Source organism: Aquila chrysaetos, chromosome 3 (genome assembly GCF_900496995.4).
Source record: "Aquila chrysaetos chrysaetos chromosome 3, bAquChr1.4, whole genome shotgun sequence".
Classification (NCBI taxonomy): domain Eukaryota; kingdom Metazoa; phylum Chordata; class Aves; order Accipitriformes; family Accipitridae; genus Aquila; species Aquila chrysaetos.
In genome coordinates this window covers 78,315,302-78,339,000 of record NC_044006.1, presented here as the reverse complement: position 1 = coordinate 78,339,000, position 23,699 = coordinate 78,315,302, and the positions used below count along the sequence as shown (strand labels likewise).

The window sequence follows — 23,699 nt, the reverse complement described above, 5'->3', positions numbered from 1 at the left end:
GCTGCGCATGCGCCAAGATGGCGGCGGGGCTGCGTGGGGGAGGGGCGCCGGCGGGGCGCAGGCGCTGAGGGCGGCGGCGGCGCGGGGACGCCGAGCGCCGCCGCGGGGGGGGGGGGGGGGGAAGGGCTGCACCGGGGGGAGCGCGAGCGCACCGGGCCGGCGGCGGGGCGGGCGAGGAGGAGGAGGAGGAGGAAGAGGAAGAAAAGGGGGGGGGGGGGAACCAGATTCCCGAGCATGCCTGAGGGGGCGGGGCGTCCGCCGCTCGACGCATGCGCGGCGTGAGGCGGGTGGGAGGCGCAGGGCCGCGGTGGCGGCGCTCGGCGAGGGTAACAATGGCAGCGGCGGTGGCGGCGGGCGGCGGGACGGGACCCGGAGCCGCGGCGGCGGCGGCGGGGGGAGCGGCGGCGGCGGCCGCGGCGGCGACTGCCGCCGTGGCGGTAAGCGGTGGTCCAGGGTTAGCGGCGTTGTCGGTGGCTCGACGGAAAGACGGCGGCCCGACGGGGAAGTTCTGGGAGAGCCCGGAGACGGTGTCCCAGCTTGACTCGGTCCGCGTCTGGCTGGGGAAGCACTACAAGAAGGTGCGGACCGGCGGCGGCGGGGGGGACGGGGACACACACACACCCCCCCCCTCCACACACACGCAGAACCCCTCACGCACCGGGCGGGGGGTGGCGGCGGTTTAACGTTCCCTCACGGTCCCATCCCGCGGGGGCGGGGGAGCTCCCTGCCGGTGCCCCGGGGCCGGTGGGGTGGGTGAGCGGGTGGGTTGTGGGTGGGCGGGCGGGCGGGCGGGAAGCCCGGCACCGCCGCCGGCCTTTTGTCAGCCGCGGCCTCGCCACCGCGCCCGGCCCCTCCTGCTGTGGTCCGGCCCGGCCCCGCAGCGCGGTCGGGGGGGAGCCGGGGCGGCCGTGGGTGGTGGGGGATCCGTCGTGGGCCCCCGCTCCCTCGGAGACGGGGTGGTTCGGCCGGTACCCCGCGTCCATGTTTATACCGAGGCGAGCTGCGACGGTGATTTTCTTGTGCGGGCAAGTCCCGGCCCAGGTTGCCAGGATTTTATACGGGTTTCGCTTAAACCGCACCCCTGAAGTGTTTAAAAAAAAAAAAAAAAAGAAAAAAAAAACCACAACCAAAAAAAACCCCCGCCCACCCCCAAATCCAAACCGTTCGTGCCGTTCAGAACGGCGTTTCACCGAATCTGGTGCGCGTGGAAAGCTCTGCGCGCGTTGCTTGTACTTAGGGCAAGTTCACTTTTTGGTAGGGTCGTTAGTCGCTGTGTGTTGCCCTTGTAGTCCTGTTCCTCTTTCATAGGCTTTGCTGTGTTGTTCTCTGTTTCTTTGTTTTCTTTTCAAATGTTTTTCCCGTAGGATAATTTTGTAACTTTGTTTCAATAGCGAAGCCTTGAAAAATTACCTGACCTGAACTTGTTAGAAGGCAGATAAATCTGTCCAGACAGCTTTGTAGCAATCCGAGGAAGAGCATTAGCTGGGGCAGAGCGATGTCAAGGGGAGATGCTGCACAACCTAAAGGTGCCTTAATCTCTATATTTACCCAAGATTTGCAGTCCGTCCCTCCATTCCCCTCCATTCTTCGGTAGGTCTGGTGTCAGGAATACCCAGACAAGCTTGCCCGTTGCTCTGCGGGTGCTGTTGATTGGATTATTTGTGTGGCAGTGCTCTGAAATGGGTATCTGAACTGATCGGGGTTAAAAACCAGAACACGTTCAGAGGTGTGTTTTACCGGTCCTTCCACATAGCTTGTTCCAGTGCAGCCACGTACAGTTGAATCGGCGCAATGGGGCGGAGGTCGTCCTTTGAGCGAGCAGCTTCAGCTATTCTTGTTGATAAGGAAATTGTAACAGAAAAAAAATGCATCTGTAGTTTGACTTTGTTTTGGTTGTGCTTCTCTGCCGTTTCTAGACTTCTGAGGAGGAGCGTTCTTTCCTTTCATTTTCATAACCAAATACCCACAAGAACACAATAAACTCTTGAAATAACTTTGAACTGGCACCTGCTATTTTGCAGAAGAGCAAGTCACCTTATTAAAAGCATTAACAGCTATTGTCCGTTGCTGTTGTGAATTGAAATTACCTAGACAACTGGTTCTCACCTTACTAGCCTACTAGGGCCTCTTATCTGTAGTTCAGGAATGGGAGCTTTCCTTTTGTATGCCAAAGAAAAACTCCTTTATTATAATTGGTTTACACAGTATTACTGCTTATAAAGATTAGATGGTTCTATTTATTTCATAAACTTTGGAAGGTAATTAGAATTGGGCTAAGAAGAAATCTTTACTGGGCAAGTGAATTTCAAAATACTGCGTTGTAAAATCCTTTTAAAAAAAAAAAGGGAAAATTATTTTTGCTTTGGGTAACAAGGAAGCTGGTACTTACTACTGGTGTTTAAAGATGTATCTTTAATACTTTAAATGGAAGTGTTAATTCCTTTTTGATGTGCAGTAAATAGACTGTAGTTCATCTTGCGTCTGTTTTCATCTTGCTGTGACTTCTTTCAGAAAAGTATGTGGTGATTATAGCTGACTTTTGTCCAGTTTATACTCTTAAAAATGCTTACATGTACATCTGGGCAGTGGTGAACCCGTCAGCTGTAGTAGGTGTTGTGTCCAGCTCCGGGGACGTTGGGGACCAGTCGGAAAGAATCCCGAGAGCAGCAGCAAGCTTGGTCAAGGATCCAGAAGTTGCAATGGACAGGGAGAGAGTTAGAGAATTGCAATTATAAATCTTCTCATTCCTGTCTCTAGATTAGACAGGTCTTCAAGTATCTGCGAGTGCTCCATGTCTCTAGAGTATAACTAAAAAAGTAAGAGGTTTAAATAGTAGTTACAGAAGACTTGCACTGGATATTGGAAAACTCCCATTGACGGGGAGGAGTGGGCTGCCTAGCAGTGTGGTCAATCTCTGCCAGAGATCTTTTGATGATAAAATCTACTGGGCAGCGATGTGGGTTTTGTAACCCTGCGTTGCTGTGATGTACTGTTTTCCTGACACAAACCTTCCGGGCCCCTTTCTTCTTGGCTAACATGCTGGCAATGAGGAAGGCCCTTCCCTGGACGTGCTGAAAGACGGTGTGCGTTGGGAGCTTGCCTTGGGGAGCTTCAGGTGGCTGGGTGAAGTATGCCTATGAAGATGGAAGGAACACTGGAGGGGCTGTTAGCGACAACAAACACAATGACAGAAAACAAAATTGTTTATGCCAAACTTCTTCCCGCTCCCTATTTTTGTGTTTGTGTGATGTATGGAAGTCATTTTGCGCTATGTCTCTGCATTGAGAGTTGCAGGAGGTCCCCCACTTCTTCCCAGGCCTTGGACTGCAATACGGATGTTTGAGCCTTTCTTCCCTGTGAGTTGGAAACAGGTTTGTGCTGTGGTTTTCAAGGCCTGGGGGACCTGATAGGCTTTCATAGTGTTTGGGTGGACTAACTCTGGTGACATCAAGGTGTCCACTATAAGTAGAAGTTTATAGTTCAAAAGTAAACTGGGCAATTCACTTTTTATGAATGCTCAGTGATCTCTAATATTATGCATTGTTTAGGTAGTTACTTTGACATTAAGCAACAAATTGCTCATATTGAAATGGCTTGTAAAACAGAGTTATTTCTTGTATTTAAAATATCTTCCTAAGATAGTTTGGGTTGGGTTTTTTTTTTTAATATGTATTATGAAGGATGCAGAAACTAACCTTGGCCTTACCGCTGTAGTCCCTAAGGACTGTTCCTGGTGTGTTCATCATGTCCAGTTCAATATATTGGCCTGTAGGAGCTTCAGCTACTCAGTGCCTCTGGAAGCTGCACCCTCCCCTCTGACACAGAAGGTTGGAAAACTGATTTTTTGCGGGGGGGACAGGGAGGAGGGTGTCTTGTTTTGATTTTTAAAGAACAAGTGGAGCGTTGCCTTAAAGGGCGAGTTAGAGGAGAAGATGGCATGGGCTGTCTGTATAGACACTAAAGCGCACAGAGGATGAGGACGTATCATCGCTTGGAAGTCTGGGTGGTTTGTTGAGTATCTGGGACCCACTTGCACTAGTAGCAAGTGTAGAATAATAAATTTTCTTTCCACGTTAATGGAGTGCAGTGCTGTTGTAAGGTGTTGGACCAATGCCAGTGGAGCACGTCTGTTTTACAGCAGGACGATAATGACGGGCAGCAACGTGGGATCCCTTTATGCCCTTCTATTAATAAGCCTCAGCCCGACAGCGAGGACGGACGAGCCGCTTCTTGGCAGCTGTTATGAAATGGCAGTTGTTATGGCCGAAGATGTCTGTTTGGAGACCACCTGCTTGTCCACCACCAGCCAGGAGCTGAATTTAGAGGATTTGTAGTTATCTTTCCGCTGGCTCTGACTTCTTGTGTCAGTGTTAGCCTTATCAAGTATTTCTTCAGTCAGACTTTGATTTAATCTGAGGGAGGATTTTCTCTGTGTTTGCAGCTCTTTTGTGTTCTCACCTTTAAAAAAGGAATAGGGTTATAACCTAAATCAAAGTATTTTAATGTTGCTTTTTCTTTCCCTGTTATTTAGTGATCTGAGTTGAAATGTTCTTTGTTTTGGGGGAAGGAAAGGATTTTGTGCATCAGGGCTACAACACAGAGCCATAATGTGGTTATTTGAGGTCAGTAACCACATCAAAACCGGGTATACGAATCTGTCCCTTATGCCTGTGACAAAGGCTTTGCAGTGCAGCTGCAATGGCAAATCTTGCTGGTGAAGTGATTTCTTCTGCTAGCAGTTACTCTCTTATTCTTGAATTATTGAGTTATACTGAAAGACTTCTGACCATACATGTTTTCTACTTAAGGATGTGTGGGTATTTTTGTATTTCTAATTAACGTGGAAATGGTAGAAGAATCTTTGCTGTGTCAATGGGGCTTTGGTATTTCAGCACTCGAACAAAATCCTCTTATGCCAAAGCTGTGTGTCTAGGAACAGGGCATCATTTCTGTCTTCTGGAATTTGCTGTTTAAAAACCTTTATTTGCTGCAGAATTGTTTTCTGCTTCTGTCCGCTGTGGAGACTAGCGGAAAACTGGCAGATATGTTGTGAATTCAGTCCTCTGTGGTCCCCTCAAACCCACCACCTATTGATCAGGAAATCATCTTACTGATTTTGCTGCTTTAAAGATCCATTTGTATTGCTGGCTAGTGTGCCTGAGTGATTGAGAGGAGTCTTTTGTGTTTCCTTTTGAAGTTTTTTTTTCCCTTATTGTTTAGGGGGAACCTCAGGCAAAGTAATGAGTTTCCTGTAAAAAAAAAAAAAAAAATTGCAAGATAGTGGCAGTGCAAAATAGTATCAGGGGTTCCTAATGTTATTTTTTCCTTTCTGATAGCTTCCAGCTGTCAGTGCCTCCTGCAAGAGGTAAAAATGGGACCTGCAAGTAAGGGAATAAATGCCTGAAAAATTTCACATGTCTAAGAATGTGCTTTCCCAGGCATATACTCGTGAATATTTTGGGGTTTTCTTGTGAAGGAAGACTTTTGAAAGAAAATTACAGTTAGCCAATACAAGAATACCACCTCTTCTGGATTGAGTTTTTTGACTGAGGTTGCAGTGCTGCGTGCTCCAAGTTGTCATGTATTTACAGCAGGCAGTGTTGTCTTGTTGACTCTCATTTACGAGTGACAAAGAAACCCTACTAGAAAACCCTAAACTTGGACTATTTCCTTGTTGATTTTCATTTTCTGCTTTTGTTGGCTTGTTTGTGTGAAGAATTAAGTTCCTTCTGTGGTTATCTTTGTCATGAATTATATTCCCATGGTTTGTTGGATCCTCCAACTGGAAGTTGAGAGGACCTTAGCTAGAGGGTTATGCTGAAGGCAGTTTTGTTCTAGGTGCCCTAAAGAAGCTGTGAGTTTAAATAGACTCTATGGGTTGAGTGCTGGATTAGTGAAATTCCAAGTTTTTGGATTGGTGATTGGGTTTTTTGTTTTGTTTTAAATGATGGCCATAAGTACAGAATTGCTTTATACTTCTATTTCATTGTTAGTAGGAGCCATCAATACTTTCTCGTGTTGCATTTTATGCATTTTTGGTGCTTTATTAATTTAAAATATTGTGTTAACCTTGGTGCAAAAAGCTTTAAGACTTTTAACCTGTACAAAAAAAGCAAATGGAGCAATACAGAGGTTTTCCCCCCCCATTAAATGAGTTATAACAGTTATGACGTTTTTTTTCTATTCGACTTTACCAGAATGAAGACTGTGTAGCTTCAGAGAAGATCTGCAAAAGCTACTTTTGCATTTTATTTTATCTTCCTGGAGTATGCCTCCCATGCAAAACTAAAGGTGTACTACTACACTGTACTCTGGGAAAAAATTTATATCTGTCGCTCTAGATATATATTTAAAGTGCTACAGTTCCATGGGTAGACAGTCTTAAATAGCGGGGCTTAGGTTAGAACTGGCGGCTTTGCTTTTTGAACATATTTAACATGTATGGCATGTGAATGTGTTCAAAGCTGTATCGGTAATAGAAATGGGATTATTTAATATGAAGTCTGGCACTTGATCTGCTACGCTTTTGTTTTCACGTTTGTGCAAATTTTAAATCTGTAGTTTAGCAGATAGCTGTTTTGCCTGCACCTTTGAATTTACATTTGTTTCATTGCAGTATAATTGGCATAGCTGGACTAAAAGCTCAGAGTTTTATTCAGACTTGTGTAAGGTGGTGGTGCAAAGGTGGAGCGTGCAAAATGATGGGAGCTTCAGGGCTAGTAGCTGTGATACGCTACATCTGTGCACATCCTGGGTGTGATAGTCACTTTTAAACTACACAAAAAATAATACAAGGTAAATCTTTTGTTAACAGATACAAAAATACGCAGCACTGTATGCATTTTGGTAACCATCCTTCTTGGTTTAGCAACCCTTAGGACACTGATAAAAAGGGTTCTGCCAAATTTAGCAATAGGGGTTTATTCTGTGCCTCCCTGCTGGAGAATTTTACCACTTGTAACAAAGGCAAGAGAAGGGCATGCTTCCTGCTGAGCTGCGGCACCTGGTAAGCTAATGCAGAGGCTGGGGTGGGTTTTTCAGTAAAGATGTTGGATTAACTGGGGCACCTGAGTGAGTCACATGCTCCCTTTTGCCATCCTGTCTAGGGTCAGTAATTCCAACAAAAGGTTGCTTAAACTGCTCTGGTGAATTCAGCCGCAGCACCCAGAGCTTCTAGTCCAAAAATTATAAAGGAATAGTTGCTAGCTGAGAAGAGCGTGAGGGTCTAGAGGTTTTTAAAAAGCCTAAGAGCAAAAGTCTTTATCTTCAGCTAGATTCTAACAGCAATAAAGACTGACTGTTATTGCCGCTTCATATCTCTGTGGTAGCGGATGTGAATTGATAGGAGTTACTAATTGGATAAAATTGTCACAATTGCCTGCCTTTCCTGGGGGGAGGGAAGAGTGCTAAGAAAAATACAGCTTTGGAAATTTAGCCTTCTGTTCTTTATAGGCTCATGTTTCTAGATTAGATTTTATACACAGGGCAGGACACCTGGGGAGTCTTACAGGTATTTGTGTCCTTCACGTTGCGAAGATTTAATTTCTCAGATATGTCTATCTGCCTCTTAACAAGTGCTGAAGGAATTTGCGTCTCAAGGTAGTCAGATACTGTAAAATTGTTATGGAAAAGTCAATGTCTTTGTAGCGTCCTTTGCTATGTAGATGATGCTTTGGAAAGCTTAGTTAGATTTGTCTGCTATTTAATACCACTGCTTTAAACTTTTGAGGGTTCTGGCTCTCAGCATTTTTTTTTTAAGGGGCTTTAGAAGAATCTGATTTGAGGGAAGAGCAAAAGCCTTGTGCTTCATAGTGTTACCCAGGTAAATGACTCTAGGGTAGCTAATATTACTCCATATTCTACGCAAACAAGTAATGTTTGTTCTACTCTTAGAAGTCTTCTGGCACGGTGAGATTACATCCAGTAAGTGAATATTGTAATATTAGGAGTAATGAAAACTCAAAAGCCACGGGAGCTTTTTTTTTATATTGCTTGCTGTGATTTCCCCTTCTACATATATGCATTTTATTAGAAGTATAACCTTGGGAAATTCTTAGATTGTCACAAAGCATTGCAGATGTAGTTGTCCGGATCAGTTTTTCTCTTTGTACGTGACATGCTATATAGTACCAAATGGATGCTTTTAGGATTAATGTGTAGTAGTTGATTACAGAAGGAGCTTGTAAAGTTGTTGTAGAAAGCTCTGTGTATATGTGAGCCAGAATTAGGCTGTTCCTTTATTAGGAACTACAAATCAGATTGAAGTAGTTAATCTCTATCTGTAAAACACTGCCAGCCGTGATGAACTGATGATGATTCACAGATATGTGCTATACTTTAAGACTAAAACTTGAAAGATGTTTGTGCTTGGTGTTCCTCCTGTGCACGCAGACACGCTACCCCCTGCCTTCCCCCAGCCACACAGTGATCCTTAAATCTTAAACTGTGCTCTACAAGTGATAAAGTGGTCTGGGGAATTAGTAAATCAGTCTTCATGTTTTACTATCCTCTATCGCAAGTAAGCGTGTGGTTTTTGTCTTTCAGTACGTTCAAGCAGATGCTCCTACCAATAAAACACTGGCTGGGCTGGTGGTGCAGCTGCTGCAATTCCAGGAAGATGCCTTTGGAAAACATGTCACCAATCCTGCCTTCACAAAGCTTCCTGTGAGTACTGGGGTTAACCCACTGCTACTACAATAGTGTATTTTGTTCTTCCTCCGGTATCTGTGCTGCTGGCATTGCTTCGAGGTGATTGGGAGATCGGCGCTTAGTCTGAGGCGTTTGTTGATGCATCCTCTGGAAGGGGTGAAATAGTACAGTCCTTCGTAAAAGTAGACTTTCAATGTAAACCAGAGTATTTTCTATACATTTGGAAGTGATTTCCTGAATATTGTGGAAAGGTTTTAATTTCTAGTAAAAATCTATGTAAACTTGTAAATTTTAAGTCAGATCTGTTTGGACTGATGCATCCTAAATGGACTGAATAACATGCACTTTCCAAAGCAAACAGGTTTCCATTGGGCATTTCTGTTGATTAAACTTCAAACTTGTAGTGCTGTCAACGCTGAAAAATGGCTTTACCGTGTTCTTCAGTAGCACATAGTTACCTAATTAGTCTGGGCTAGTTTTCTAGTCACTCAGGATATTGGTATACAGAAACAATATCAACATTTTAAGGGTTGCTTATTTAAAGTTCAAACTTGGCACATGTTTAGCAGTGGTATCCTAGTGATTGTGTTCAGAGATCAGCTCCATTGTGCTTGGAACCCCGCCTGCCACCAAAAGAATCTTGTCCGAGTGAGCGTGAAGTCTAAACAACTGATGGAGGAAAGAGGGATGCGGCAAATGGTAAGGACAAAGTAACAAAGGGATTTTGCTTGTGAAGGGCAAGGACTGCAGTGTGGTATCAAGCACCCAGTTGGCTGATTTCGGATAGGTTTTGTGGGCCAAGACCACTGTCATAAATGTGTATGTAAGCATTGTGGACATCAGCAGGAAGGTCTTTTCTTATCTTTGCCACAGAATACTTACTGGGAACCTAAGGTCATGCAGTCTAGAGTTGTGTTTATATATACATAGTAAGTTGGAAATATGTATAACTGATTACAATACAGTAACCTGAAGTTGTTCAGAAAACTATTGAAAATACTCCTATCTTCTTTGGTCCACTGCTTACAGAATAGTATCTTTTATTATTTTATGGTGATTTTTTTTTCCCCAAACGTTTTGCTTATGTAACTTCTTTTGTGCGGAGTGTGAATTCATGCGTGTTTTCTTCAGAAGAGGGGTTTTCAAACCTAAGTTTTATTGGGTGAATCTCTTGGTGCTTAGGAATGCACACAGAAGCATCACAGGATGCCATTAAGATGTAGCTCACCATCTCTTCCATTCTGATCACCTGATACCTCAGTGGTGATGAAAAGCTTTAGGGACAGAGGTGAACATGGTGGTGCTTTATTTTGATATGGCAATGTAGACCATAAAACTGTACCCATATTCAACAAGTTGATAAACCGTTTTGAGTGCTCTCAAGTCTTAAATCAATTTGTCTTATCTTAAAAATGGGTAATAAAGATTTCAGTGGCATTGTAAATATATTGTTCCTGTGTTTAACTATTCTTGCTGTTTCGAAGGTCTAATCTGATCAAATTTGCTCAGCTTAAGTTTTCAGCAGTTGGAACTCTCTGCTTTCAGTTACTTCCGATAGAAGACAACTCATCAGTACATCTTTCTTTATATTGTTTTTATGAGAAAATGCAATATGTACTCTTAAGATGAGGTTAGCTAGCGTTCACTTTTTTAGACATGTAATTCAAGATACTGGTTCAGGCTGCAAGGTAGGCTTTGTTATTCTACTGTAGCACTTTGAAGACATGCAGAATGCTACAGTTCTCTAGGTCTGTGACTAACTTGGGAAGAGAGGTGGGGTGAAGGGGTATCTTAAGTGACATTGTTAAGCTCCAAAAATATATTGAAAAGCCATTGCAGACTTTCCACTGAAAAGAAACTGAATGAAGCTAGAAGAGGTTGAAAGTTTAAAGTTACCTTAGTGACTGTTCAATATTACCATGTTCCTGGCAAGGGAGAATCTGAAGTTGAAGAGGAGGAGGTCATGCTTGTGTAAAAGAAAAAAACCCCAAGCCATGAAAACTTTGAGTGCTATGTACCTGCAGATGACTGCAGAAGTCCTCAATTTGTGACTCCTGCTCACAACTACCATCACTAAAGGTTGCCATTAATGGTCCATTCCTTGCACGTTGCTGTTCTCCATTAATACACACTGCAGTGTTTCCCTTATCGGTGCGGTTTATTTGAGATGGTTGGTCTTGAGAACAGCAGCTGTTGCAAAACACAGGGACGTGGCTCACCAGGAGCACTTGCTGATGAGAACATGTCAAACCAAGGTGGTTCTTCCCATTCATGTGAGAGCGTTTCTATTTATTTTCCAAGTAGTAGCCAGTGTACCTCACCCTCATTCTCTGAAGTGTCTGCTCTGCAACGCTGGAGCAGTAAATGACAAAGGGAAGCTGGTCTCTTCCATCGGTATTCAAGGTAAACCTCTCTGACCTTGACTGCATCTGAATCACGGCAGACTACATCTGTTGAAATAAAGTTCAAACACTTTACTTAGTGGTTTGAGTGGATGAAATAGACTTTGCATTTGAGAGAGGGTTGTTAATTCTGTGCTTAAGCTCCTGTTCTTGGCAAGGATGCCGTACAGTACGGGATCTGTGAATGGATCTAGAGTGAATGAAGGACTGTTACAGCTTGACTTCTGTGCATGTCTTCTCATTATTGTATTTAAATGCATATTGTCTAACCTTACTGATGCTCAAAAAGAAAAAGCTGATTAATTCTCTTAAAGGCAGTTTTGCATGTTTCAAATAAAGGCTATATTAAGATACTAACTATTAAGATGGCAAATTGTAAGGCCAGTTGATCTTAATTGCCTTGTTATGATGGATTTTGGGTAAAATTGTTGAAGGGAATCTGGTTTATTGACCGCTGCATCTCTTCTGAGAAACAGGTTTTGTCTAATTGTTAAAAGCAATTTCCTTTTGTGCTAGTAGCAATGACCGCAGTTTAATGAGAGAGTCTTGCTAGAGTCTGCTGACACTTTAAAGAAGTGACTTATGTCTATGAAAGAGATTCGTATACTGTTTTTCATGGTTAAGTATCGGCTGAACTCCCTGTGTGTGGTAGTAAAATCCTAACTTGCCAGAGCTGCTGCAATTGCTTGCGCTGCCAGGGACTCCTGGATCGCTGAGCCCTGTGCCAGGCTGCAGGACTGCCTTCCAGAATTGCCCCGGTAATGCAGAAAGGTGTCATGGAAAAATTTTATGTGGGCTGCTGAGGGGCAGCTTGATGAAGGCGAAGCTGCAGCAGCAGCCCCTGAACTTGAAGTAGGGGACATTGGGTACAACAGTAGGATCAACAGTTTCCCAAAATGCAGATGAGGCGGGCTTTGCTGCAGCAAATTCATTCAGTTGCATGATACGTCCGGCATGTCGGCAAAAAGGGAAAGGTCAATTCTGGATGACCATATATGCGTAGGACAGCTGAAGATAAGTAACAGCAACTTGCATGGTAGTGCGGCAAAAATATTCCTTACAATGGGTCTTCTGGCTTCATGTTGGGATTTATTTTTCTTTTTAGAGCAGCTAGCATTTGCTTGCTTGTTTGTAAACCAACACTTGTATTCTCGGAGCCAAGTCTTACAGCAATAAAATCATTCAGTGTGCTAAAGCATTTTGGTTTAGTTCAAGCTTCTGATCAGAGACTGCTCCATCCATAGAGGACTTTAGTTTGCTAAGAATAGTACTGAAATGCATGCAGCTCGTAAACTGGCAAGTACCCGTATGGCAGCTTTGAGCTCTCTTTATTACTTTCTGTGCACAGTAGGGCTCTAAACAGATGGTAGACCAGGAGCAGTTCTGTTCTTGTTGAATGCTTACGAAGGATCTTTTTTATGTCGTTATTGGACACTGGTGTATTTGATATCTCACAGAACTGCTTTGCTTTCCATTAGCAGCTCTAGAGCCAAGGAAGGCAATGTTTCGTTTAGATCCCATGCTACCATATTAGCTGCCTGGCTGCAGAGCAAATTTAAAATGCTTGTCAGCGATGCTAAGAGTGTCTGTAATTTGGTGTTCATTCTGTGTTAGCAAATACTTCTGAGGTGTCATAAAACAGACTTTAAAGAAATGACCTGTTCCGATCTAAAAAGTAAGGTAGAAGCTAGATCAGAAACATTCCTAATGTAGAAAAACTACTAGGAAGGCTGTTGGCTGTGTGGTGTCTCCAGCTTTGTGCTTTCTCTAGTTCCAGCAGAAGGCAGCTTGCAGAAAGCCATTCAACAACTCCCCAAATTTTGTTTTGTGAATAGTACAAGTTCTTTATTGAGAAACACAAAAATAGACTGATCTTGGTCCATATGTTTAGCATACATATGGAAAGATAGGTTTTCTTTCCTATTCCAGTAAATAGTTGGGTATCTTACACTGAATGGAGCAACATCAGAAGGGGTCAGCTCCAGAGTGCCCCTTGACACGGCCGTTGTGCACTTCTGACGGGGCTGGGAGCTGTGGGTCTGCATTTCTGTGGGTCCTTGCTCATTACCCTCGTTAGTGCCAGGGCATACCGACTTCAAGGCAGAATATATCCTTCTGTTAATGGAAGCTTAGCTGGGTGATGGATCTGCCTCATTTTGTCTTTTCAGTTTATTGTTAGAACAGCTTGCTTTAAATATATCTGAAGTTGTCTGGGAAATGGACCTGTTTGCCCAAATAACCTTTTTTTAAGTCTTCCTGATACTATATAAAAGTTCCCAAGAGCAGTTTGGTGCTGCAGTCAATAGAAAAGAAGTGTTCCAGGGCAGTCTTACTTGAGTGCGTGTTTCTAAATGAATTTTTATGTCTTACAAGAACTTAAAAAAAAAACCTAAAAAAAATTCTTTTTTTCAAAAAAATAATCGATTTGAACTACAAAAAAAGTTTATTGGTCATATTGGAAAGGAATCTGTAACTGTGAAGAGAAGGCCTGGTGGACAGAAACAGAGTTTTTATTTGTTCTGTTATCATGTCATATGTTGCTTTCTTTATCACTGGTTAGTTCATCAATGCTGTTGCATATTTTTCTTCTTCCTATTCCAAATCCTATATTGAGAACCTCAGACACCCTGTGTGTCAATACTCTGTGAATCATGCTTGAAATAGATTCTAGTGTTGCCTTTCTCTGGACCTGGCTTCAGCTGAGCTATGCAGTTGTCTTCTATTTCTGAGATGACTTTGACAGTAGCTTACTTTTTCCGATCACATACAAACATCCTGACCAGATGTATTAGTAAAACAGCAAAGATAATTCCAAACTAAAATTTATCAGAAAAATGTACCTTTCTGTGTAGGAAACAGTCCTGCTTTTGTAGTAACCTTTTAGAGAAGGGACTTGGTGGGACTCAGTAGAGCTTTTCAGTCTCCTTATGCTCCTGTTTGAATTTCAGTTCTTGAATTCAGAGTACCTATTTACGAATGTGTAACTCTGCTAAAATTGATAGTGAAAAAATGAGTTGGATTTAGTATTTTAGGGCAGATCTGCACGGTGACCTTTTCAGATCTTGCCAAACAACTTTTTGTTGTGGTGGAGGAGGGACGTGAATGGAGAGCTTTAGGAGCCGTAGAGAATATGAAGCCCTGGTTTTAGATGTTCATTTCTAATTATCTGTTTTGGTCTGCTTAATACAGATGAAGAGCTTCTTAACTGACGGCTATGATTTTAGGCTTAATATACTGTGAAATGGATGTTCAAAGAGTAGTTTGGATTTCTGTTTTACAGCTATGCAAGGAATTTTTTGCAAGCTACTCACATGAGGAAGGACTTGGAGCTTTCGGATATATTGCGTTCTGCTTGCAAACATGAAGAATTCTACGTAAACCAAATGCATTTAATCTTCTCAAAACACTCTTAAAGGAGAACGTAAAACTCAAAGAGATTAATCTGAAAATTAAACTATGCATTTGATAAGTTAGCTGAGTTTTAGACATCTAACAAGTATGTGTTCATTTAAAATAATTACATAAAAGTCAATGTCACTGTGTTTTCACTTTTCTTTTGGGTTCTAGGCAAAGTGCTTCATGGATTTCAAAGCTGGAGGTACATTATGTCACATTCTTGGTGCTGCTTACAAATATAAGAATGAACAGGGCTGGTAAGTTTTTATTTTTGATTTATACACCTTTTGCATGAAATTAAGCACATGAAATGCCTATGCAAACTACTTAAAAGTTTAATACTTGCTGGAGATTTGGGTAGGCAAGGGAGTTGGAGATGGGAAGAGGAAATTTTTTTCCTGTTTTGCTGATGGTAGCTTTTTAAAGACACACCTCCACACTTCTAAATTTAAAGATAAGTTGTCCAAGCTTAAGGTCTTGAGCCTGTAGGTTAGGAGTTAATTACAAGCTTGAGGCTTTTTTTTTTTTTTTTGCCATTTACTTGCTGTATGACTGAGCAAATTAACCAGTGTCTTAGAATTGCCGTTTCCCATCTATAAGGTGTAAATCTTTGTTACTGTATTGAGTATAGGGTTTAGTTACAGTTGGGAAAACATGAAGCATTGCATGGATACTAATAAATGCTCAGTTTTCCATTGCTTATCAATCTCCATAAATGGGGAGTGTAAGTGGCTAGAAACATGGCCCATGTAGCTATTGACACTAGTATTATTAAAACTATTTATGTGACATCCCAGTAGTGCTTTGACCTGTGTTTCTAAGTTATAATCCTCTTTCCAAGACAGCAGTAGCATGAATTACTATATTTGAGAACACTGGAAAAAATCTGAGGATGAAAAGTAAGCAGAGATTATTCTTGTACATGAATTTAAATAGTTTCTGATCTGATGTTGTGCAGACCTGTAACAGCATTGCTGGAATTGATTGTGTTTCTGTTACCCACAAGAGCAAATTAAAAGGCAAAAATAAAGTTGTTTTAGTATGGTGGTTGTTTTTAGGAGTTTATACTCGTATCAGCTAAATGGGTATCTGAGGTGGGCATATTAGAGAACTGGTATGAGTAAGCTGCTGTCAGGCTTTTTCCTACTCCAATATTGCCAACACCTAGGATATGATACATGTTTGTAGTGTTCTGTGTGGTGTATCTTTAAGGTGTGTCTTGCTATCTCTTTGCCTTAAGATAGAGGAGTAAAGTGGCTCCTACTTCATGAATATTTAAACATTCCAATTTTTTCCAAACAAATTTAGTTTTCAGTCATTGAAATTTGTCAGCAAAACTCTGATATGTGATTGCCTCTTCTCTTCTCACTCTCTTGCTGATTCCTCAAAACTAGTGTGGGTAGTGTCTTGTGTTTGTGCATGTGGGATGTAGAGGGAAGTAATACTTGAATTTAACTCTGAGGATCAGACTTAGAGCTTGGAATGTATCCTTCACTGACTCAACCAAATAATATGTGGTGTTTTGCCTGAAATATGATTTTATTTTTTTTAATGGTATGCATTGTCGCTCTTGCTTAACCTGTTTGTGAATGATCTGTCTTATAGGAGAAGTACCTTTCCTCGTCATAATAGGTATGTCTGAAAAGTGCACTTATCCAGTGCAGCTGGACATACCTTGTCTATCACTGCAATTCAAGTAGTTGTTTGCTAAAACCTGTCAGAGGGTATCAGTTAAACTAAGGATAGGAAGAATTAGTATTACTATTTTATCTAAATGGGCAACTAAAAAAAAGTGCTATTTCTTAATATATTGACGTGCTTTTCTTAAAGTATGGGTTTCAAAAGCAGGCAGGAATTTGGAGACCTGTGTAGCATTAAATGAATACGTAATGCAGATTTCAGGCAACCAAATGTAAAAATTTTGGTCCAACTTCAATGCCTTAAGTGTCTTTGTGTCATAGGTACTGAAGACTTTATTAGGTGGCTAGGTTAGTTTGTGTTTATTTGGCATTTCTCTTCCTTCGCTTCCTTGAAACTATTACGTTTGTTCTTAATGCATATATATGTTTTGAATACAGACTATGAAGCTGTCAGTGGCTGAATACTGGAGAACTGACTTGATCTTGGCTCTTCAAATCCTATGTATTATAGGTGTATACTTTACTAAATTGTGTTGTGCAGTGAACTGACAGACTTACTGATTACTGGCTGTACTTCTAGAAGTCAGCATAAACTTTTCAACATGCACAACACTATTTAAAAAGGTCATAAATTTCTTTTAAAATTGAAGGACAATTCTAGTAAATATGCCAGAATATTATCTTTAACTTGTTTGCCATGTCTTTAGTGTGAAGGGAGGAGTCTGTACTACTGCTTTAGGATAAAAGCCATCATTCACTAAGAGAGAATATTTCTAGTGCTGCCGAAAACTACAGCATATTTATGGAGTACCACCTGTATGGGCAACTTCTTTCTGAAAAATGCTAGAGAGCTTCAAGTGAAGAAAAACATGGTGGTCTCAGCTGAAGTGTCCTTGTTTAATTTAGTAGTGTAATATTGATGTGATGCCATCCTTGTGTGGTAATGGGTTTTGTGACTAAAAATCACCCTTGCTTTGGTTTACCTTCATTGTGTATTTATAAAGTTTAAAAATTGATTTGATGTGTTACTGGAAACAAGCATGTGTTTAAAAGAAGCTGTCATTAGATACAGGCACAGGAATGAATTCTTGTATTTTAAGTTGGGGTGTTGACTTAAAGCATATCAGTCACTGCATGGTAATTATGTGCATGGCTTTTTCACTGTGTTAAGTGTACAGGGTACTTTTTATTTTATATGCTGAAATCCCTTTTGCCAGTATTACCACTCCTGAACACCAACTCCAGTTAAGAGTGTTTTCAGACTCTAGCAACAGCTTTTTCCAAAACTTGGGAGGTACAGAAGTGCACCAGACAGTGTTTTACATCTAAGAGTCAACAACCTGATTACCTAAACATATCATCATGCTTTGGAAAAGGCTAAATTCTTAAGGATCAGGCCCAAATCTGTTTGAGACGCTCCTACAGCACTGCTTACCCTGGCTGGTGGTGATGAGCCTGCATGATAGTGCCAGTGCAGATACCGGCGGGTGCTGAACTTAGTGAGGGACTGGCGTTAGTGCTGTTATTGTCCCACCTCTCAGGTTCTTGGGGGTCGCCATTCAAATTGTTCATTTGAGTTGATTCATCCATGACTTCTGAATACGTGTGCAGTTCAGGTGGATGTGGCAGAATGCCTTTGGGGGGGCTCTTGTGGTTCTTCCCAGCAGGAAGTCTCAGATTTTGTGTTATCCCCCCCATTTCTGATAGACACTTAAATCTGCATTGTTATTTCAAGAATTTTTATTACTTTGTCAATGAAATAGAAAACTTTAAAAGTACCACAGTTCAATAAAGACGATCATAAAATGCTTACGTGGATTATTAGCTACCCGTATGTTGGGGAGGGTGGGGGTGGGGGGGCTCTTTTCAAATAGGTAAGTAGTTTAGAAAGTCTCAGGCAGGCGAAATTGTTGTGTTTTTCCTGGATTAGAATCTGGGACTGGTGGATGGGCGCAGCTAGAAGTAAGAGAAACATGAAAGCTTGTTCATGAATTTTCTCATCAAGTTGTTGAAATCATCGTAAGCATTTGATTATGTTTCTGTTTAATTATCCTTTGTGACTGTAGTGGAATGCACAACCCTGCTACAGGGTTTTGTTGGACAATGTCAACCTTCATTTTTCCTAAACATTTCACAAATTGGTTGCATTTTGTTGATTTGGTTCATCGTGATTTTTCTTGCTTGTGAGGGCTGCCAAGTGAAGAAAAAATATTTGTGATTGTGCTTTAAGTGTTCTTATGTAGCTACCATGATACACTGTTTTTTATATGGAACGTGAAAGATTCTTGACTGCTGAATGTGGGAGAGTTGAATTTAATATTTTTGAATAATTTTCCTTAACAGGCGGAGGTTTGACCTGCAGAATCCATCCCGAATGGATCGAAATGTGGAGATGTTCATGAACATTGAGAAAACACTAGTGCAGGCAAGAAACTCGTACACAAAACTATGTGTTCGCATGTTCAGGGGAAGGGATTCACTTGTTCTTTGTGTACCTCAGTTGTCACCCACTGAAGAGTTTCCTCCTGGACTTCTGTAGGAATATTATACCCTTCCCTCCCTCTCCTACCCGTTTTAGTCACAATTCCGTGTTATCACTTGAAAACATCAGAATGTTTTCACTGATATTCTGCGGATATGCGTAGGGTGAGAAACAGCTGTTTGTGAGGTAGGAGAAAGCATCCTGTGTGTCTCTGTCTTCCTGTGAAAGTAGCACCCTTAGGATTGAGTAACTAGTTCTGTACACAGCCATTCAGTTGCTGACTTTCTTGAGATTCCCAGCTTAATGCAAGTTGTCTTTTTTCAGGGTTAGGGTACATTTTAGACTCTTTTGCTTGCTTTATCAAACAAGTTACTACCAGAAGAGAGCAGATAATAGCTGTATGGAATCTAATTTGAAGTTAAATTTTTTTAACTGGTGTGTGTGAATAACAGAATATTTTTTTTCCAAACTCTGAAACCAAGCTCAGTGTATAATAGAGTCAAGATATAAGTTTCAGGTAGTTGTCAAAAATGGAAATAGGAGGAAGGATGGCAAAAAGGAACAATACTAAAAAACTATTGCCATTGTATGGTGGGTTCAGTACATAATAGATTACATGTTAAAATTCAAAATTAAATGAATGTATACCTGTCAATATTGTAGAAATGAATGAATCTGCATGTCGGTGCAACAAGACAGATTCAGATTTGGAAGTTGACACGCAGGGGACTTAAATTCCCTTTCAAGTAAAGTCTTCCAGAGCCTGTAAAAATTTTTTTGAAATCAAAGCTGTTGTTTCCATTAAAGATGCTGTTGTGAAAGCAGGAACGTGAGAACATCTGGGTTGGGTCACATTCCCTTTATCTGTGATAATGTCTCCAACAGAGCTAACAGCAGATCTGCAGTGACCAGAAAGAAACCCAGGATAAGACTTTGGTGGGGAGGTGTGCAAAGGAAATGTTGCTGTCATAGGGGTTTCTGGAGCTAGAGTTAGTGTGCCGTGTCACAAGCTGATACATGTTCTTCTTGAGCTTTTTCAAGCATTGGTGATCTTAATAGAATTTTTTTGTTTTATGTCACAGGTGGCCTACTAATTTCTTATTTCACTTCCTATTCTTTCCACTAGAACAATTGTCTGAGCAGACCGACCATCTACCTCATTCCAGATATAGAATTGAAGTTGGCTAATAAATTGAAGGATATTGTCAAACGTCACCAGGTAACTGTTAAAACAAATGCTTTGTCAATTGTAAGATAAAATGTATTTGCCTGACTTACCAGTTACATCTGGATTGTGTCTGACAACACAAGGCAGCAGCAGCAAGTCACTTAAGACCAGAAGTTTACCATTTGTAAGATGCCATTCGTAGTTATCCTCACATGGAGATTGAATCATAACTTTGTAAGTAAATCCAAAATTGCTATTGAAGTGAACAGTAGTTACAGTGTCTCAATGAGTTGGCTGCAGGCCCTAGCTGATTTAGTGTTGAATACCTACTTATATAAAGCAGAAGCTCACTGTTTGTCCAAATCTGAGACCAAAGAAGGTAGGGTGTAATATAGGTGTTCTAGGTACATGGGGACAGCATAAGCCAGCTTTAATTGTAAAATGATCGCTGCCTTTTTTTGCTTTATTTTACTTGCTTTTTTTCTTGCTTGTGCTGAACAGAACGCAAGCAACAATGGTCTCTTGCTTGTTAGGTAGTCAGCGTATTTCCAACAGAGTCAGCATCTTGCCATTGCAATTTAATATATTAAATGGTGAACTGAATAAGATTGATAGCTTCATCTCTTAAAAATGTAAACAGTCTTTTCAGTTGTCTTGGGAGAAATATCCTGGAATGTGAACTCTAGATGGTCTGATAGCCTTTTGTGTTATGATAGTTCATGGCTATAGCCAAAGTAAACCGTTTCTTTTCCGGATTAAATGCATTTCGTGTGTTGTTGTTATGAACCATTGTTGCAACTTCAGTTGTGTAATTTTTCACAACTTACTCTTAATTGTTCAGCTGATTCAGGATGCTTGCTATTGCTTAAATTGGAGTTAATGATTCAATTTTCCTTTCATAAAGGAATTCTATAGTGAACTCGAAGCATGCTAGATCCATGAATGATTTAAGGGACTTGTAAAGCAGGCCACTTTGTCTCTAAAGGGATGTGAAGAACTGAAAACAGAGATTGTCCCTAATTCTGTTTTTTGGGCTGTCTTCCTTTGCCCTGCCTCTGAATTCTCATCTTGTATTTGTGTTGCTACCTGTGTGGGTTTTTGGTTGTTTTTTTTAACCCTGTGTTGTCATCTTTCCTCTACCCCATCCCTAGTACCTGTAGCTCCCTCCTCTCTGGTGTTTCCAACTTCTGACTGCAGCCTGTGCAGAAGAGTTGCATATCTCTTGTCCCAGCACAGTGCTAGTATGATCTCTGGGCTTATAAAAAGAGGTGTCAGTAAGATGTTTGTTCTCTCTGCTGATGAAGGTGCTGTTACTGTTTCTGGTAGTCACGCTTCTGTTTTTCTTTATAAATGTTGAGAATTCTTTTGAGAAGAGCCAGAGTAATAATTTAGGAACTTGAAAGCAGGTAATGAGTGAGATTTAGCATTTATATCTATCTGCTTCGAGAAAAGTGTTTTGTCAGTAGAGAACTCTTCCATCTTGTTATGTCCTTAGCTTCCAGTCACATTCAGTTTAGCAGAGGCAGGGAATAAGCCTTCCAATCTGCTTACATCTTTCAGAAAGCTGTTTTAATGTAAAGTTATCCATCTGTTTGTTTTCAGTTAAGATAGCATTTAAGAGAGACTTCCTGTTCATCTATTGTGTATTTGTTTTTTTAAAGCTCCATAGGAGATAGATAAATCTTACTGATCTGATTCACAAAGCTCAGATTAGATAGCTGGAGAAGCGTCTTTAGCTCATGGGGAATGAAGGGAGAATTTCCTTTATTGTTCCTTAAACAGTTTGCAGGTTCTTCATTCAAGCCAGGGCTCTTTCCTTCCCCTTCGAATGCTTTGAAATTATTCTTACTTTCCAGCTTTCTTTTTTGCTGTTGCTCAGAGCACCTTCTTTCCCTTTACCCTGTTCTATGAACTCTTGTTGGTGTGGGAACTCTTGCCGTTCAGCCCCTGATATCAGAGTAGTCTCCAAATATTGCTACCATAATGCAATGCAACTTCATGCTTTTTTAATTTTCCTCTTTTTGATGCTGTCTTCTAAGTTGTTTGCATATTGTTGGCTGTAACCTCTCCCATGTGCTCTTAAGTCCTTTAAATAAATCTGTCAAGTATTTATGGAATGTAAATTTTGAATAACATTTTCATACAAACTGTTCCAAAACATAATTCCTCTTCAGAAGTCTTCAGACTCTGAATTTCTGCTGCCCTTGGAAATGACTCTTTGTATATGGAAACTGGAGGTATTTCTGCAGCGTGTGGGAGAATCCTTATGGTTCTCCATGTGAGGCAAGGACAGGGTTTTCTTGACTGGCCACACTAAGCAGTGTTATGTATTTATTTAATAGATACCTAATTACGTAGTAGAATTTTCTTGCATGATAATGTAGGTCCAGTAGGAATACAATTATGGCCTGTACTCATATGTAGAGAACTTGCTTTATGTACCACTCTGTGGCATCTGCATAAGGGCGAGAAGTACATCTGTTCCTTCTCATATGTCAAGAAAATGATGTCCTAAACCAGCAAGAAGAAAAAGTATTCTTGTGTTTGAATATTTGACAGCAATAGTATCATGTTAGTGTATTTCTGATCTATTCCCTTTGCTCTATGATTTAGGAGGCTTTTTTGAAAGACTGGCTGTTCATGCTGTCTTTTGACATACAGCCTTTCTTGAATACTAAGGATGTTCTACTCAAGGCAGCCATTTCTAGTTAAGTTTCTCATAGACTTTATCTTATGTAAATTGTCTTGGACCAAAATGTGTACTTAGTGGAAAAAAGTTGCAGATGCTTTCTTACAGAGTATTCACCAATAGGTTGGTATGAACTGATAGTGGAACAATTTATGATGAAAATTGGGGCAGAAGGAACTAGGAGGAGGAAGGATTTGAGATGAAAAGAGCAAGAGATGACAAAGTAGTTTGGCAGCAGTCTTAAAATTGACACTTCTTAGAGGTGGTATTCTTTGTTGCATTGAAGTTAGTTTTGAATACTTCTAGGTTGCATGGGATGTGGGTACAAAGAAGCAGCCGAGAAGGTTGGGGTAATGTGTTGAAGATTTCTCATGCAGTTTCTTCTCTTCTTCCACCTTTCCCACAGGGAACAGTAACTGAAGAGAAATCAAAGGCTACCCACCATGTTTATCCAAGTCCTACCTCAATGGATGATGGTAAAGTTGCTTTCCAATTTTTAAGTGGAAATAGTCTTGTAACTAAATTCCGTTAGCACTTACGGGAGCTTTTGCACAGATGCAGAATGTTCCTAGCCTGCTCCTGAGAGCCACTGGAAAAGTATTTCTAGGATTAACAACTCCAAATAAAATCGTTGTGTCTTGCTTCTAACTATTGGGTGTAACATTCACATTTTTAATTGATGCAACATTTTTAGATTAAGGTGTGTAACGCTGACTACTCTTCAGTGATTGCATTGGAAATTGAGATATTATTTATTGCTGAATGCAGATATTTTGTTTGTCCCAAATAACTTGCAGGCTGAAGGGCAGCAAAGTTAATGGACTGGAAGAACTTAAAAAACAAATTAACTTGGATTTAAATTTAAAAGTAAGGATAGTGAAAGTAGGGGGCTTGAAACTAAAGTTTCCATTAATTTTTTTTCTTTCATTGCTTTCTTGGTGTCCCCCAGTATGTAAGTATGGGTCAAATTGTTGAGTAAAACATTATTAGGAATCAACTAGATGTAGGAAAGGTAGCATAGATGCTAAAGTAAATGAGAATTGAAAAACTTTTTGCAGTGTTCTTGTTTTTCCAGGAGACAGGTTGGGAATGCTGATAAATATCATTGCAGGTGGTTTGGCAAGGTGGATACTGTAACAACCAGACCTGATAAATTGGAGATTGTTGGCTTTATTATAATGCAGTCTGCCTCTATATGAAGCACATAGGTTCCACAAAAGCAATTTAACAGCTGTATCCTTCAGCAAATCGCAAAAAAAAAAGCTCCTAATTT

The 23,699-nt window shown here is 40.9% G+C and overlaps 1 protein-coding gene across 1 annotated transcript in view; it reads left to right on the top strand.

Moving 5' to 3' along the window:
* Positions 1-254: 254 nt before the first annotated feature.
* Positions 255-23,699, top strand: part of SMARCC1 (SWI/SNF related, matrix associated, actin dependent regulator of chromatin subfamily c member 1) — a 90,717-nt gene continuing 67,272 nt past the window's right edge. Inside the window, 6 exon segments of the mRNA XM_030008095.1 lie at positions 255-578; positions 8,545-8,664; positions 14,619-14,704; positions 18,431-18,512; positions 19,696-19,788; positions 22,833-22,902. Of these exon segments, the coding sequence (XP_029863955.1) occupies positions 270-578; positions 8,545-8,664; positions 14,619-14,704; positions 18,431-18,512; positions 19,696-19,788; positions 22,833-22,902 (760 nt within the window). The 5' untranslated portion in view covers positions 255-269.